The sequence below is a fragment of the Rattus rattus genome, chromosome 13 (assembly GCF_011064425.1).
Source record: "Rattus rattus isolate New Zealand chromosome 13, Rrattus_CSIRO_v1, whole genome shotgun sequence".
In the NCBI taxonomy this organism is placed as follows: domain Eukaryota; kingdom Metazoa; phylum Chordata; class Mammalia; order Rodentia; family Muridae; genus Rattus; species Rattus rattus.
Window position 1 is genome coordinate 7,754,420 of NC_046166.1, and position 13,081 is coordinate 7,767,500.

The following is a 13,081-nucleotide window of genomic DNA, read 5'->3' on the forward strand; positions in this document are numbered from 1 at the left end:
TTTTAAACAGCCTGTATGTTGGACTATCTCAACAATGAAAAAAATTATAGCATTGTGGCTAAAGTTGTTTAATTTGGTAAAGAAATCAATTTTTTTTTGAAAGGGGAGTGTTAAGGTCGATATTGAATCTGCTGGAGTGGAGTTATACCTTTCGTATGTCTCTTGGGGAAGGCTAGTCTGAGGAGACCTTCAGGATACCCTCTGTCTTGCTCGCTTCTGCAACATGGTGGACACAGTGTGAAATTGCAGGTTTTGCAGAAAGCAGTACAGTAACCCCTGTTAAAAACAGACTCGTGAATGTAGGGCTAACAGTGGCTCTGACAATACAACCGCCCCGACCAGAGTCATCCTGACCAGAACTTTCTAAGAAATGACCCAATCATATAACAGCAATACACGCAATTGAGTTCATGACTCCGTAGGCTTGAGTGACGTCTAAATGTCAGGGTTAATTAACTTTTTTTATTTTTATCGACTAACAATCCTTCCATTCCCTCCAGGCTAGTTCACAGCACACCTGTTAGCCTTTAATGCTCAGCAGAAATCTTTAAAACGTCCTTCTTTGACGACTGTCGGGAACTGGCCTCCCTCTTCCTCTTTTCAGGATGGGATGATCATCCACGTTCTATCTGGAAAATGCATGGAAGCCGGGGTTCGGCCAAGCAGTAAGGATCTGTACTTGCGTCAATGCGATGGTAAAACCAGCCAGCTGTGGCGATTCGACCAGATCCACCCTGTGGATGAACGATGAGTAAACTGGACAGACAGCAAACGAATGTTGGACATCACATTGCTCTGCTCTCGTGTGTCCCGAGGCAGCCCCCTAGTGTCTGGGCTTCTGGAATAGAAGAGAAGAAACTCCACTAAAACAAACAAACAAACAACAATGAAAACATAGAAAATCTCTCCAGGTACCTTACGTCATTGATTGTTGACTGGTTTTTGTTGTTTGGTGCGGTTTTACAAGACAGGGTTTCTCTGTGTAGCCCTGGCTGTCCTGAAACTCACTCTGTAGACCAGGCTGGCCTGAAACTCATAGCAGTCCACCTGCCTTTCTGCCTCTCAAGTGCTGGGACTTAGAGAGCCACCACCACCTGACTATGTTGACTGTATTTTTTTAGAAAGAAAAACAATGGATTCATTGTCTTCATCACCGGACCTGATCGTCATGAAGGAGTGCAGAATCTTCCCCTCTCCCTTCCCACACCCTGCCCACCATGAACGCTGAGCATTCACTTTTATCCCTGTCTGTGGGAAGAAGCCTAGACATTGTCTGATAGCACTTCCGGGAGTCATGAAACCCAGTAGATAAATTTCACGTAGCCTTTACTCAGACAATGTATGTGGCCAGTTGTGAGAGTTAGAACGAGGTCTGTGCAAATGGCCTGGCAGTCCCAACCTTCTGACCAGGTTTACTAGCATACATTCATGTTCATCTGTTGAACCCAAGTTCAAAAGCAGAGGGGTACAGGGAGGAATGGGGATGGGGTGGGGAAGAAGACAGGAGAGAGATTCAGTCCAATTGTCCAGCTTAGCATCGCCCAGTGAAGAGTCAGCAGACCTGGCTAAGACGTTTTCGTCTTCAGGACAGTTCCCTTGGAACTTTCTACCTCCATTCTCCTGCTCTAGCTCTTCTCTAACTCACAACCAGATTTCCTGCAGTGTGTGCTTTCTTGGGTCACCAGTGTTGGAAGGGTCAGCTCCTCTGACCACTCTCGTGAACGAAGGAATTACAGGGGAATCAATGCCCGCTTAGGAGAGCCACGTGGGCTTGATGAGAAATAGCAACTTTTGAAAGGGGGAAACCCAAATTCTTTACAAGGCAAACTAGATCTGGCTATTAAATGTCCCTGCGGTTTGACAGGCCACCTATGAGCCCATTACAATTGTTCAAGACCCCCTAAATGTGGCTTCCAGTTAAATGCTCACATGGTTGAAGGAAATCCACCGTAACCAGAGAAGAACCTAGGCTCAGCCAAAAGAGTTGCTGAGTTAGGATGCAGTTGGAAAAAGAAAATCTTCCCATTTCTTTCTGAATGGAATTAGCTTTCTATACGGTAAGCTTAAAGACTTCCCATTAAAGATGTCCTTGTCCTCTGGGCTGTCTCCAAATACAGTTGTTTCAAATAAGAACTGGAGAAGGCCTGTGGGCTTCTGAAATACCTGAGTAATATCTCCAACTTCCAGGTGAGTGCCCACTGTTTCTCTAGCCTTAGAGTCATTCTAGAGTAATACTATCTAATATCGTGACCACAAATCCAGTGTGGCCATCTTGATGAAAATTCACCACAATTCTGGAAATTTTCAAACCATTCCTTGATTGGGCTGGCACTTCAGGGGTTGGGTAGCCACCTGAGAACATAATGATAAAACAGCCCTCCATCACTAAAAGGAGTCCTGGATAGCTCTAGATAGATTCAGCCCCTACGTAGGGACGAGAGTTGGCCACCATCTTCTTGCTTCAGACCTGTCTATATTTAAAACAAATTACTTCTAACATGATGAGGCTACGATGGAGCTAAAAGTTTTCAAGTGGCAACCTTGTAAAGGGTATAATGGTTGAACAATATTTTTAAAGACTTTTATTTTGAAATGAATTCTAATATTAGCATTGTGAGTAGCTGAAGTTGTTGGGATAAATTAATGTAGTAAGTAAAAGGCTAAGTGCTATCGCGTGTGTTCTGGTGATTAAGGAAAGGACCCACATGCTCATTGCTTAATTGTTTTAACAAAACAAGAGTGTGACGTTTCTCGCGTCCTTAACCATCCCCGCGATTTATTATTTTATTACAGAAATGGCCGTCAACTCAGTCCCTGGCTGGTTCTTACAGACCCTTAATTTAAACAGCACAGGCGCTTCTGAAAAGCAATCTCCTTACAGTGTAACTGGTGTAGTGGACTCTTATCAATGGTCCGTTTAGAAAGAGAGGAACTTGGCAGCGAATGGATCTGGTTCCCAAGTTTGATTTTGCTTGTCTGTCTGAATTTTGTGACTCTTTCAAACAGGAGTTGTTTTTGTGATTTGTCCCACAAAGCCCACCTCCATGATCAAGGATCCTGCTGGAGCGGATGGAGAGAACTGAGCACCTAGCAGACATAGTCCATACTCTGTGTTGTGACAACAGATGTCAATCAAGAAGGGGCACGATGTGGTCCTCTTCTGCCTCAATGTCATAAACCCGTGGCAAAGTCTGAGTCCCAACCTCCACAGAACTCGGATGCTATGAGCATCTGAACTGTGATGCTGCCGCTGTGCAGAAAGGGCCATGGATGGAAGTAAACGAGTGGCCAGGGTTGTGTTTTAATAAAACTTGGCAGAAATATCTAGCTGATCAGACTTATTCAATCCCTGTAGTTGCCTATCTCCTGGACTGGGGCATTTAACCCCGCTGCAGAAGAAGCCGGATTCTATAGTTTAAAAAAAAAAAGAAAAGAAAAGAAAAGAAACCAAGAAATGTTACCGATGAAACCATGACTGTTCCTGGGTGTGGTGACTGGTGATTTCAATCCAGTGTTTGAGAGTCTAAGGCAGGAGGCTTGTTCTCAGGCAGCTTGGACTAGACTGAAACCAGGAGGGGGAGAGGGAGGGAGGAAGGAAGGGAAGGGGTGAGGGAAAGAGGAAGGGATGGAGGAGAGAAAAGTGATGAATAAGATACTACCAGATTACAAACTTTAAATGCATAGATGCTGTGATACACCTTAACAAAATTATTAGAGAAAGAGACCTTGGGTAGAGCGCTTGCCTAGCAAGCACAAGGCCCTGGGTTCAGTCCCCAGCTCGAAAAAAAAAAAAAAAGAAAAAAAAAAAAAAAAAAAAAAAAAGAGACCTTTTGGAGGAAAAAAAACACCAAAATGGTTCTCATCATTAATAAAACAATCAAAACCAATAACAACACCAGCCATGAGCGGGAAAGGGTTCTCGCTGGAAGTAGATGTTAACCGATTCGAGATATATAGGATATAGATATAGATATAGATATAGATATAGATATAGATATAGATATAGATATAGATATAGGAATAACACTGGGAAAGTGGAGGCAGGAGGATTTCTGAGTCATCCTGGGCTCGAGAGTTTGAAGGCAGCCTAGAATACACAAGACCATGTCTCACACACACACACACACACACACACACACACACTCTGGAAATGAGCAAATAAAATCTTTTTTAAAAATCCCAGTAACAAAACTCTGATGCCTGGCTTTCTTTCTCTAGAAGCAAGGCTTGCAGAGTTCCAGGTTCTGGTTAGAGAGGTTAAGGACACGCTTTCCTAACAAGACAGAGGCGTTTTCTTGGTTGGTGATGGATGGGAAGGGCCCAGCCCACTGTGGGCAGTGCCATCCTGGGCGGGTGGTCTGGGACACATAATAAATAAAACTGAGCAGGCCAGGGCGCAAGCCAGTAAGCAGCACTGTTCCCTGGCCTCTGCTTCAGTCCCTGCGCTGACCTCCTCGCAGGACGGACTGTAATCTCTCCAAGTCGCTTTTGGTCATGGTGTTCATTCCAGCAGTAGAAAGCGAATGCGGACGGTGAGTGGTGCCTGCCCGCTGTCGCTTCAGCACTCTGGAGGCTGATGAAGGGAGGTTCGAAAGTTCCAGTCAAGCCTGAGCTACATAGCAGAGCCCTGTTGCTGTAGCGTTGTTGTAAATATAAAAAAATATAAAAAAGTATTGTTGTCTTTTACCTCGCTTGGTCCAGCACTGTGGTGCCCCAAGATATCTGCTAGATATCTTGGCAGAAACACATCCCAACTCCTCGGCGGCCCAGCGTCTCCTGCCGCTGCACACTTTCCTACACTCAAACTGTCACTTAAAAGAACACACAACACAATAATCTTAGATCCAATTGATAAGCTATAATTGCCCACTTAAACATACAAAGCCCGGTACCAACCATCCCTTAGGGACATTGATAACAACCTGTAAATACACAGAGCGGAATCTTATCGTCACTTGCCATGGCTTCTCCCCTCTCTCCATCTCACTCTCTGTTCCAGTCTCCTCCTCTTCCTTCAAACTTCTCTCCCGCCCATCCTTCCTTCTCCTCCAATGACAGGCCTCCTTCTATGCTGTACCTGTCCCTCACCTGTACTTTACAAATTCAATGGGGAGAAGGTTCTGGTGAAATCACCTGATTCCTGAGTATAGACTAAGCAGCTGTCCTTGGGGCAGTGGAATTAGCATCAAAATACAGATAACTCCAGGGCAAACCACAACACTATAGTTAACCTTTAAAATTATTATGTTTATTTATTTAGGGAGAGAGAGGGAGAGAGAGAGAGAGAGAGAGAGAGAGAGAGAGAGAGAGAGAGCGCCTGCCTGTCTGTGTGTGTGTCTGTGTGTCTGTCTGTGTGTGTGACTGTGTGTGTCTGTCTGTGTGTCTGTCTGTGTGTCTGTCTGTATGTATGTGCTCAAGCTCTCAGTCACACATGTGTCGGCCGTGGCACAAGTATGTAGGTCAGAGGACAACCTGTGAGAGCCAATTCTCTTCTTCCACCACCATGTGGGTCCCAGGGATTGAACTCAGTTCCTTGGACTTGATAACAAACCTTAGCCATCTTGCTGGGCTTATCTTGATTTTTTTCAACTTGATTGGATCTGGAATTAACTAAGAGCTATGCTCTTGGAAGATCTTCAAGGGTATTTCCAGGAAAGATTAACTGGGTGGGGAAAGACCCTCCACCAGAGTGGCTAGCACATCTGTCACAGCCCAGATACAAAAGTTTTCATAGGAAAAAATAAAAGCAGAGCTGCTTACTTTCACTTCTTGCTGGTGAGTGCATTGCTGCTGCTGCTGCTGCTGCTGCTGCTGCTGCTGCTGCTGCTGCTGCTGCAGAAGCCACGGTTGCATTGCCCAGCCCACACCTGGTAAGCCACTCTGATAAACCCCCTTCATAAAATATACTCATCCCATTCACTCTAATCCTCTAGAGAACCCTGACAAACGTCTGTATCTAAATAAGCAAAAACAAAGCATCAAGGAGCAGCAGTAATAAGGAAGGAAGTGTTGTTAAGAGGCAAAGCTTAACCCAGCATCAAGCCCAGCCGAAGGGATTGAACTGCACTAACAGGTTCAGGTTGATGCTTTAGTTCTTACTGTGTGAGGACGTCCACAAAGGGCAGGATGCACAGCCCTGCGCACCCACACAATCCCTCTGCATTCAGGACTTGAGGAGATCAAATACAAACTGTTACGTGTGCATCATTGTAAAAACCCTGGCATCCCATTGAGCCAGACTTCAAAACAGAGAGTCAGAGCCCAGCCAAGAAAAGGGACTTCAACAGCAGGGCTTGAAGCCAGGACCACGTAAGGCCAAGCAAACCTCACCAGCCCCAGACTATACAGCGTGGTTAATGGCCAACCGTGAAGTAACTGCTGCCTGCTACATCCTAGCGCAGCATGCCTCTTCAGCTGCCAAGGTACTGTCCTCTTCCCAAACTCACAGCCAGCTCCAAAGCAATCCAACCCCATCTCCACTGCTCATGTACCCTTGCCAATGTGACAGACATCTTGTGACCTCCCACTGACATGCATATGCAATAGATGTTAGAGATCTGAGGACTCTAGGGAAGCCACATGTGGGACCTGTCAGACCTTTAGGCTGGAGAATTTTGTTTTCCCCCATCAGACGCTCATTGTGGCAAATGGAGGCCCCTATTCTTACTACTCAATGGGGGAACCCTTCCTTGACCACCCTCCATGGAAGGCGTAGCACAGCTCTAAATGGTGGGCTGGTTTACCTGGTGATGGTTCTGACTCTGTGCCCTTGACAATGATACCCCTTCATAGGGTTAGACAATACCCTCATAGCTGGTCAGGTGTCCATAACTCTCCTGTCATCCCCTGTCACCCCCACACATAGCTTCCTAAATAGCTGTTGCCTTACAGATGCAGTTGGACACTTGGTACCTGTTATTCAATGATTCACATTGAAACATGTAGAGGAATTTTAATTCAGCAACATGGCTGCTCTGGCAAGGGATCACATCCAAAGACCTTCTAGGTCTGTATGATCCAACTGGAAATAGAAACTTTTAATCCCTCTGGCTGGAATACAGACATGCCCTTAGTACACCCCTTTAATACCAAACAATGAAGGTAAAGTTAGTTTGTAGAAGGAAGCAGTCATGTTTGAAAGTGACATCTAAGGGTTGGGGATTTAGCTCAGTGGTAGAGCGCTTGCCTAGCAAGTACAAGGCCCTGGGTTCGGTCCCCAGCTCCAGAAAAAAAAAAAAAAAAAGAAAAAGAAAGTGACATCTAATTGGACAGACAAAGTGACAAATCAGAGAAAGATTTGACAGAATGAGTCAGAGATAGTATACGCCCAATTCTCTCAAGAACAGACAGGAAAGAGAGGCAACTTAAGAAAGCAGAGAGAGGGGGAGGCAGTTTTACTGGGACAGCTTTACACAGGTTGCAGATGAAGACAGAATGAGCCATAGAATGAGAAGGAGCCAGAAAATTAAACCAAATTGCCAGAATTAGTTTGAGACCAAGCAGAGCAATTCAGCCAGAAGCCAAGAGAAGCCAGTTTGAATCAGTCAGCTTGGAGAAGAGTTTTGACCAAAAGAGCTGAGTTGAACCAGCCAGCCAGAGTTCAGAAAGAGTTAAAAAGGGTGAGCTTATTCAGCAGTAGGTCTCTGAGACAACAATTACCTCTGCCAAATAAAGGATACTTTTACAGAAACCATCTTCCAGAGCAGGCAGTAAGCTTCTTTTCACAAAGACACAGACTATATTTCCTTAGTTCCACTTTGGCATTCACCAAAGGGATTGATTGCTAGACTTCATAGAGTCTGCCATGGAAGAGAAAAAAATGACATTTCAAGACTTTGAAGAAAAAAATCACAAGGGAAAAAAATGAAGGTATCACGTTTGAGTCACAGAGCGGCTTCACTTTTCTGACTAAACATCCGTACCAGTCATCAGAAAAGGGGTTGGATTTAGCTCAGTGGTAGGCTTGCCTAGGAAGCGCAAGGCCCTGGGTTCGGTCCCCAGCTCAAAAAAAAAAAAAAAAAAAAAAAAAAAAAAAAAAAAAAAAAGTTAATAATGACAGCCCTTCAGGCTATGCGTGTGCTAAGCAATATATATATATATATATATATATATATATATATATGTTTCTATTATTACTCCCATTTCACATTCTCTATTTTAGAGTTAAATGTTCTGAAGACCATTCAACTAGAAGGTACTGGAGCTGGTTCCAAGACCTTCACTGCGAAACTCCTCACTTAACTGCCCTCCTTGGATTCACAAAGAAAATAAAGCAAAAAGAGATACCCTCCAAATAGAAATGGGCAAAAAATAAGTCCCATGTTGTTTTAGACACAAGTAACAAAATGACCAACTGGGACTTAAGAAACACCAGTGCCCAGCCATGCTCAATCTGAACTTTAGTAACCCCATACTTGGCACAATGGATCACAGATTCCTATGATTTAAGCTTGTTTTGCTCATCTTTTTTTTTTCCTTTTTTTGAGGGTCTCCCTCTGTAGCTCAGGCTGGCCTAAATTTCAGTATGTAGCCTAGGCTGGCTTTGAGCTTGCAGTGATCCTTCCCAAATGCTGGGGTTATAGACACAAGTCACTACACACAGCTATGCGTCTAACTTCCCATTCACCAGCCCTGTTGGCTTTTGCTTTGAGGATCTATCTCTTTATTGTGGCTTGGATGAGAATGGCCCTCATAGGCCCATATATCAGTACGTTTAGTCATCAGGGAACGTTACTTGAGTAGGATTAAGAGGTGTGACCTTACTGGAGGAAATGTGTCGCTGAGAGTGGGCTTTGAGGTTTCAAAAGCTCAAGCCAGGACCAGTGGCAGGCTCTTCCCCCTGCCTGCAAATCCAGATGTAGAATTCTCCCTGCAAGCTGCCATGTTCCCCAGCATGATGATAATGGACTGAATGTCTGAAAATGAATGCAAGCCTCAAGTTAGTGCTTTCCTTTATAAGAGTAGCCAAGGTCGTGGTGTCTCTTCACAGAAGCAGAACCATAATTAGGACATAACCCAAGCATGAAAATCAAGCAAACTCTATCCCTGTTTCTATACGAGTCCTAGAAGAAACATAAAAGCAAGCAATCAGGGTTTACAAAATAGGGGAGGGGTGGAATTATGGTTCAGGGGTTAAGAGTACTTGCTGCTCTCACAGAAGACCCAAGTTTGGCTCCCAGCACCCATATCAAACAGTTGTAACGAACTCCAAGGGACCCAATGCTCTCTTCTGGCCTCTGAGGGCATATGCACTCACCTGTACATACAATTAAAAATTAAAAAAATATATATATATAAAAGTGAGGGAGTTTCACTGTGAATTTTGATGGTTTTCTTCTTTCACGATATGTACCTAGAGCAAATGACTGAAGAATTCACTTGAGGATCTTCCTTAAAATAAGAAGGACAGACCGCTAGGCCCTGTTCGCGTATAACAGGAAGAGGGCTGTTCCAGGTCATGTCCAGGGACCTCTGGATTTTCTCAGGCTTCCCCCATAAGACAGGTTACCTAAGATAAATCTTCCAAACCTTCAGTTCTAATTCTCCCCTTCTGTGTTGTCATAAATGGCAGAACGCACGACACCTGTCCGGTCCCAGGGGTTGTGCATTGTCCTGCAGTCTCAATAGCCGTGCCATGGGTGGTCTGCAGAGCGCAAAGTCAGGATTCTAGATGATAGAGTTAATGTCAGCAGCCTGGTTGTAGTGCTTCTCCAGAGTGAACTCTAGTTCTGGCGATGGCTTTCCAGATTACATAGCAATGACGACTTGAGTGTCTCTTAGGCGCCAACCGCGATCCTCGGTCTTTGCCCCTTGTACTTCCTGTGTCATTGGCTTGGAAAACCTGACGAATCACCCATAAATCAGAAAATTGGAAGTCTCAATCTTCAGTGCATTTTCTGTCAGGGCAAAGTGAAAGAGAACTGAATGTGTATTCTCTGGTTTCTGGGGGCGAAGGGCTACTTCAAAAACAATTCCAAGAAAGCAACTAAGTGAGAATATTCGTGCGTTTGCCAAGTGAGATGCAAATATCTCTAGACTTGAAAACAGCGATGATGTTTCTAACGTTGTCCTGAGAGGATGTCTGGTAGGTATGGGAACCCTTAAAGCACATCTTTGTGAAGTAACCATCTACCCGCGTCCTGGTTGCTCCCAGGCACCGCATGGACCATGCTGGCACATCTTTGTGATGTAACCGTCTACCCGTGTGCTTGTTACTCTCACGTTCAGTACAGGCCTTGCCCTTGATTCACACGCTGAAGCACTGCCACTCTTGCTGGGACCCCTGTGGACTGTTAAAGTCTTTCTCCCTGAACCCTCTTTAATGACTACCCACCACAGTCAGAGCAGGGTGGGTCACTGAACCTGCTTGCCTACACACCCTTCCTTTCTGTGCTAGCTACTTTTTGTTGTGAAACACCCAACAGGAACAAGCTAGAGGAGAATGGATTTATTTGAGAGCTTAGCCCATGCTTGTTTGACTCTGTGTTCTCATGCAGAAGGCTCCAATGGCAGAGACATGTGGCAGGGGACAGCTGTTTGCCTCAAGGCAAGCAGGAGTCAGAAAAGGGGTACAGGAGGGGACCACAGCAACACATAGCACCCAAGGACACACTTTCAGAGGCATGCTTCTTTCTAGGACTTACAGCCTCCTAAAAAAAGACCCTGTTAGGAATCAAGTATCAAACATATGCAGTTAAGATAGACACTTCACATTCAAACCATATGACCACCTAAAACTCCACTCTCCTCTCAACACTCAGGGCATCATTCTGAACTAGAGCTTGCTCTCATTTTCACATACTTCTCTTGTCTGTTTAGCTGTTCCGTGTCCTGTGCCCACAATGTCCTTCGCCCGTCACCATCTTCTCTATCCTTCTTTGTGGTGGTTTGAATGAGAATGGCTCCCAGAAGTTGATATATTTGAATGCTTGGTCTTCAGTTGGTGGAACTGTTTGGGAAGGATTAGAAGGAGTGGCCTTGTTGGAGGAGGGTGTGTCACTTTCTTTTGTATCTAGAATGAAGTAGAATGGAAAGGAAAAAAGTTACAGGAATGGGTTCAGACACCAGAGATCAAATTTTAAAAGCTTTGTCTCGATCACTTTCCAGGGGTATTTAGATTCTCTTCGTGTGGCTGAACAATTCCAAATCTCATGTCCTTTCACTTTAGCGTGGGAATTACCTATTGCTGTGTGACAAGCTCCCTTAAAATAACTGCTTCCTTATCATGGCTCCCAGAGTGGCTGGGTTTGGGCTGATTACTCTGATTCGTGCAGTACCAACTGGTATCACTTGGTGTTGCCTGGACGATCTAGTCTGCAAAGGCAAATGAATGAGACTCTTGATGCATTTGCTGATAGAAGTATCTGGAATTCTAGGTGCAGCTGGGCCCTTTCTTTCCCATCTTCTCGGGGTTTCTCCTTGTTTCTCTCTAGCAAGGGAGCCCTGTTTCTCAACACAGTGGCTCGACATATCTAGAGAAAACAGCAATCCTCTTAAAGACCCCAATGGAAGCCACCATCCTCTGATGTAGTTTTCCATCTTCTTCTGTTGCCAAGGCAATGAAAGGCCAAGCCCACTTCAAGGGAAAGGGGAAAAGATCTCATTATCAAGGAGCAACAAGTGCACGCAGCCTTCTTTAAGTCACCTTTATGGAAGCACCCATAGCTCACGCTGTCTATATCACAAATCCCTGCCACAGTTCAGTCACTCTGACCGAGCAGCCTGTGCCTGCCCTGAACAATGTCTAGGACCAAGAGCTCGAGAACTTTTGGTTGGAGCTGGAGGACAAACAATTCCAGTCAACATTATAGCTCAAAGATTGTGTAGGAAGGACACGGAGGTAAAGATAGGCAGTGGTGATTTGAATAGGAATGGTCCCCGTAGACTCGTGTGTGTTGCTGCTTAGTCCACAGGAAGTGGACTAAGGAGGCATGGCCTTGGTTGAGTAGATCTAGCCTTGCTGATGGCAGTAGGTCACTGGGGGCAGGCTTTGAGGTCTCAAGAATGGCCAACACGTCACAATCTCCTTCAGCTACCTGCAGATCGAGATGTGCAACTCTCTGCCCTTCCCGCACCATGTCTGCATGCACACTGCCCTGCTTCCCACCACGAAGATAACAGACGAAACCTCTGAACCTGTAAGTCACCCCCAAACTAAATGTTTTCCCTTAAAAGAGCTGCCATTGTCACGGTGTCTCTTCGACAGCAATAGAAACCCAACTAAGACAGATGGGGAGCTGTCTTCACTTGGAGTAACCGAAGAACAGAACCTACAGAGGATAAGGATATGACTCAGTTGATAAAGCACTGCTCACACAAACACGAAGGCCTGAGTTTGATCCCCACCATCCACATTGAAAACAATAACTAGGCATGGTACGCCCTGCCTGTGATTCCAGCCCTGAGAGAGAGGAGACAGGAGGATCCCTATGGCTTGCTGAATTTTTGAGCTCCAGGTTCAATGAGAGACCCTGTCTTGAGAATTAAGTAGGGCAATTGAGGAAGATGTCCAACGTCAACTCTGAGACACCACATTTACAGGCACATAGTGAGGAAGGGATAGAGTCAAACCATAACAGAGTCTGAACAAGGGGCTGGGGCCAGGTGGTTTATTTGGAAGGCGATTTCAGGAAGCAAGAATAAGAGAATATAGAGAATGGGATGGCAAGGAGGGTGAGAAAGGCCAATGCCAGGGTGTTGTGAACATTGTACCTTGAGTCTCTATTCCCTAAGATTTCACAGGCCATGTGCCAGAACTAACCAACCAATGAGAAGCAGGTCAGAGCGCTGCCCACCCACCTCTTAGCCCTTTTGGCTGAAGGCCAGTATGCCTCACAGTCTACACTTGCAAGGAAAGGCAGGCTCCAGAAGGTTCTGTGAAGGCTCCTTTGTAGAGAAGAGGAGAGGCTCAGTTCTTACCTAGACCTCACGTCAGATGAGTCTAAGCCCCTGGGGAAGAGTCCTTCAGAGCAGAGGCTGAAATCAGGGGAACGAGGACAGAAAGATCTCCTGCAGTTAGGAAGCAACCAACAGGGGCACCCAAGGAATGCTTCTGTCCCTCCTTGTGTCTAGTTAATCAATA

At 45.3% G+C, this 13,081-nt stretch overlaps 1 protein-coding gene across 1 annotated transcript in view; it reads left to right on the forward strand.

Moving 5' to 3' along the window:
- The window catches only part of Galnt15 (polypeptide N-acetylgalactosaminyltransferase 15), a 32,608-nt gene extending 31,643 nt beyond the window's left edge, over positions 1 to 965 (forward strand). The window contains exon 10 of the mRNA XM_032918987.1: positions 605 to 965. Coding sequence (XP_032774878.1) covers positions 605 to 751 — 147 coding nt within the window. The 3' untranslated portion in view covers positions 752 to 965. The remainder of the gene's footprint in view (positions 1 to 604) is intronic.
- Positions 966 to 13,081: the final 12,116 nt, after the last annotated feature.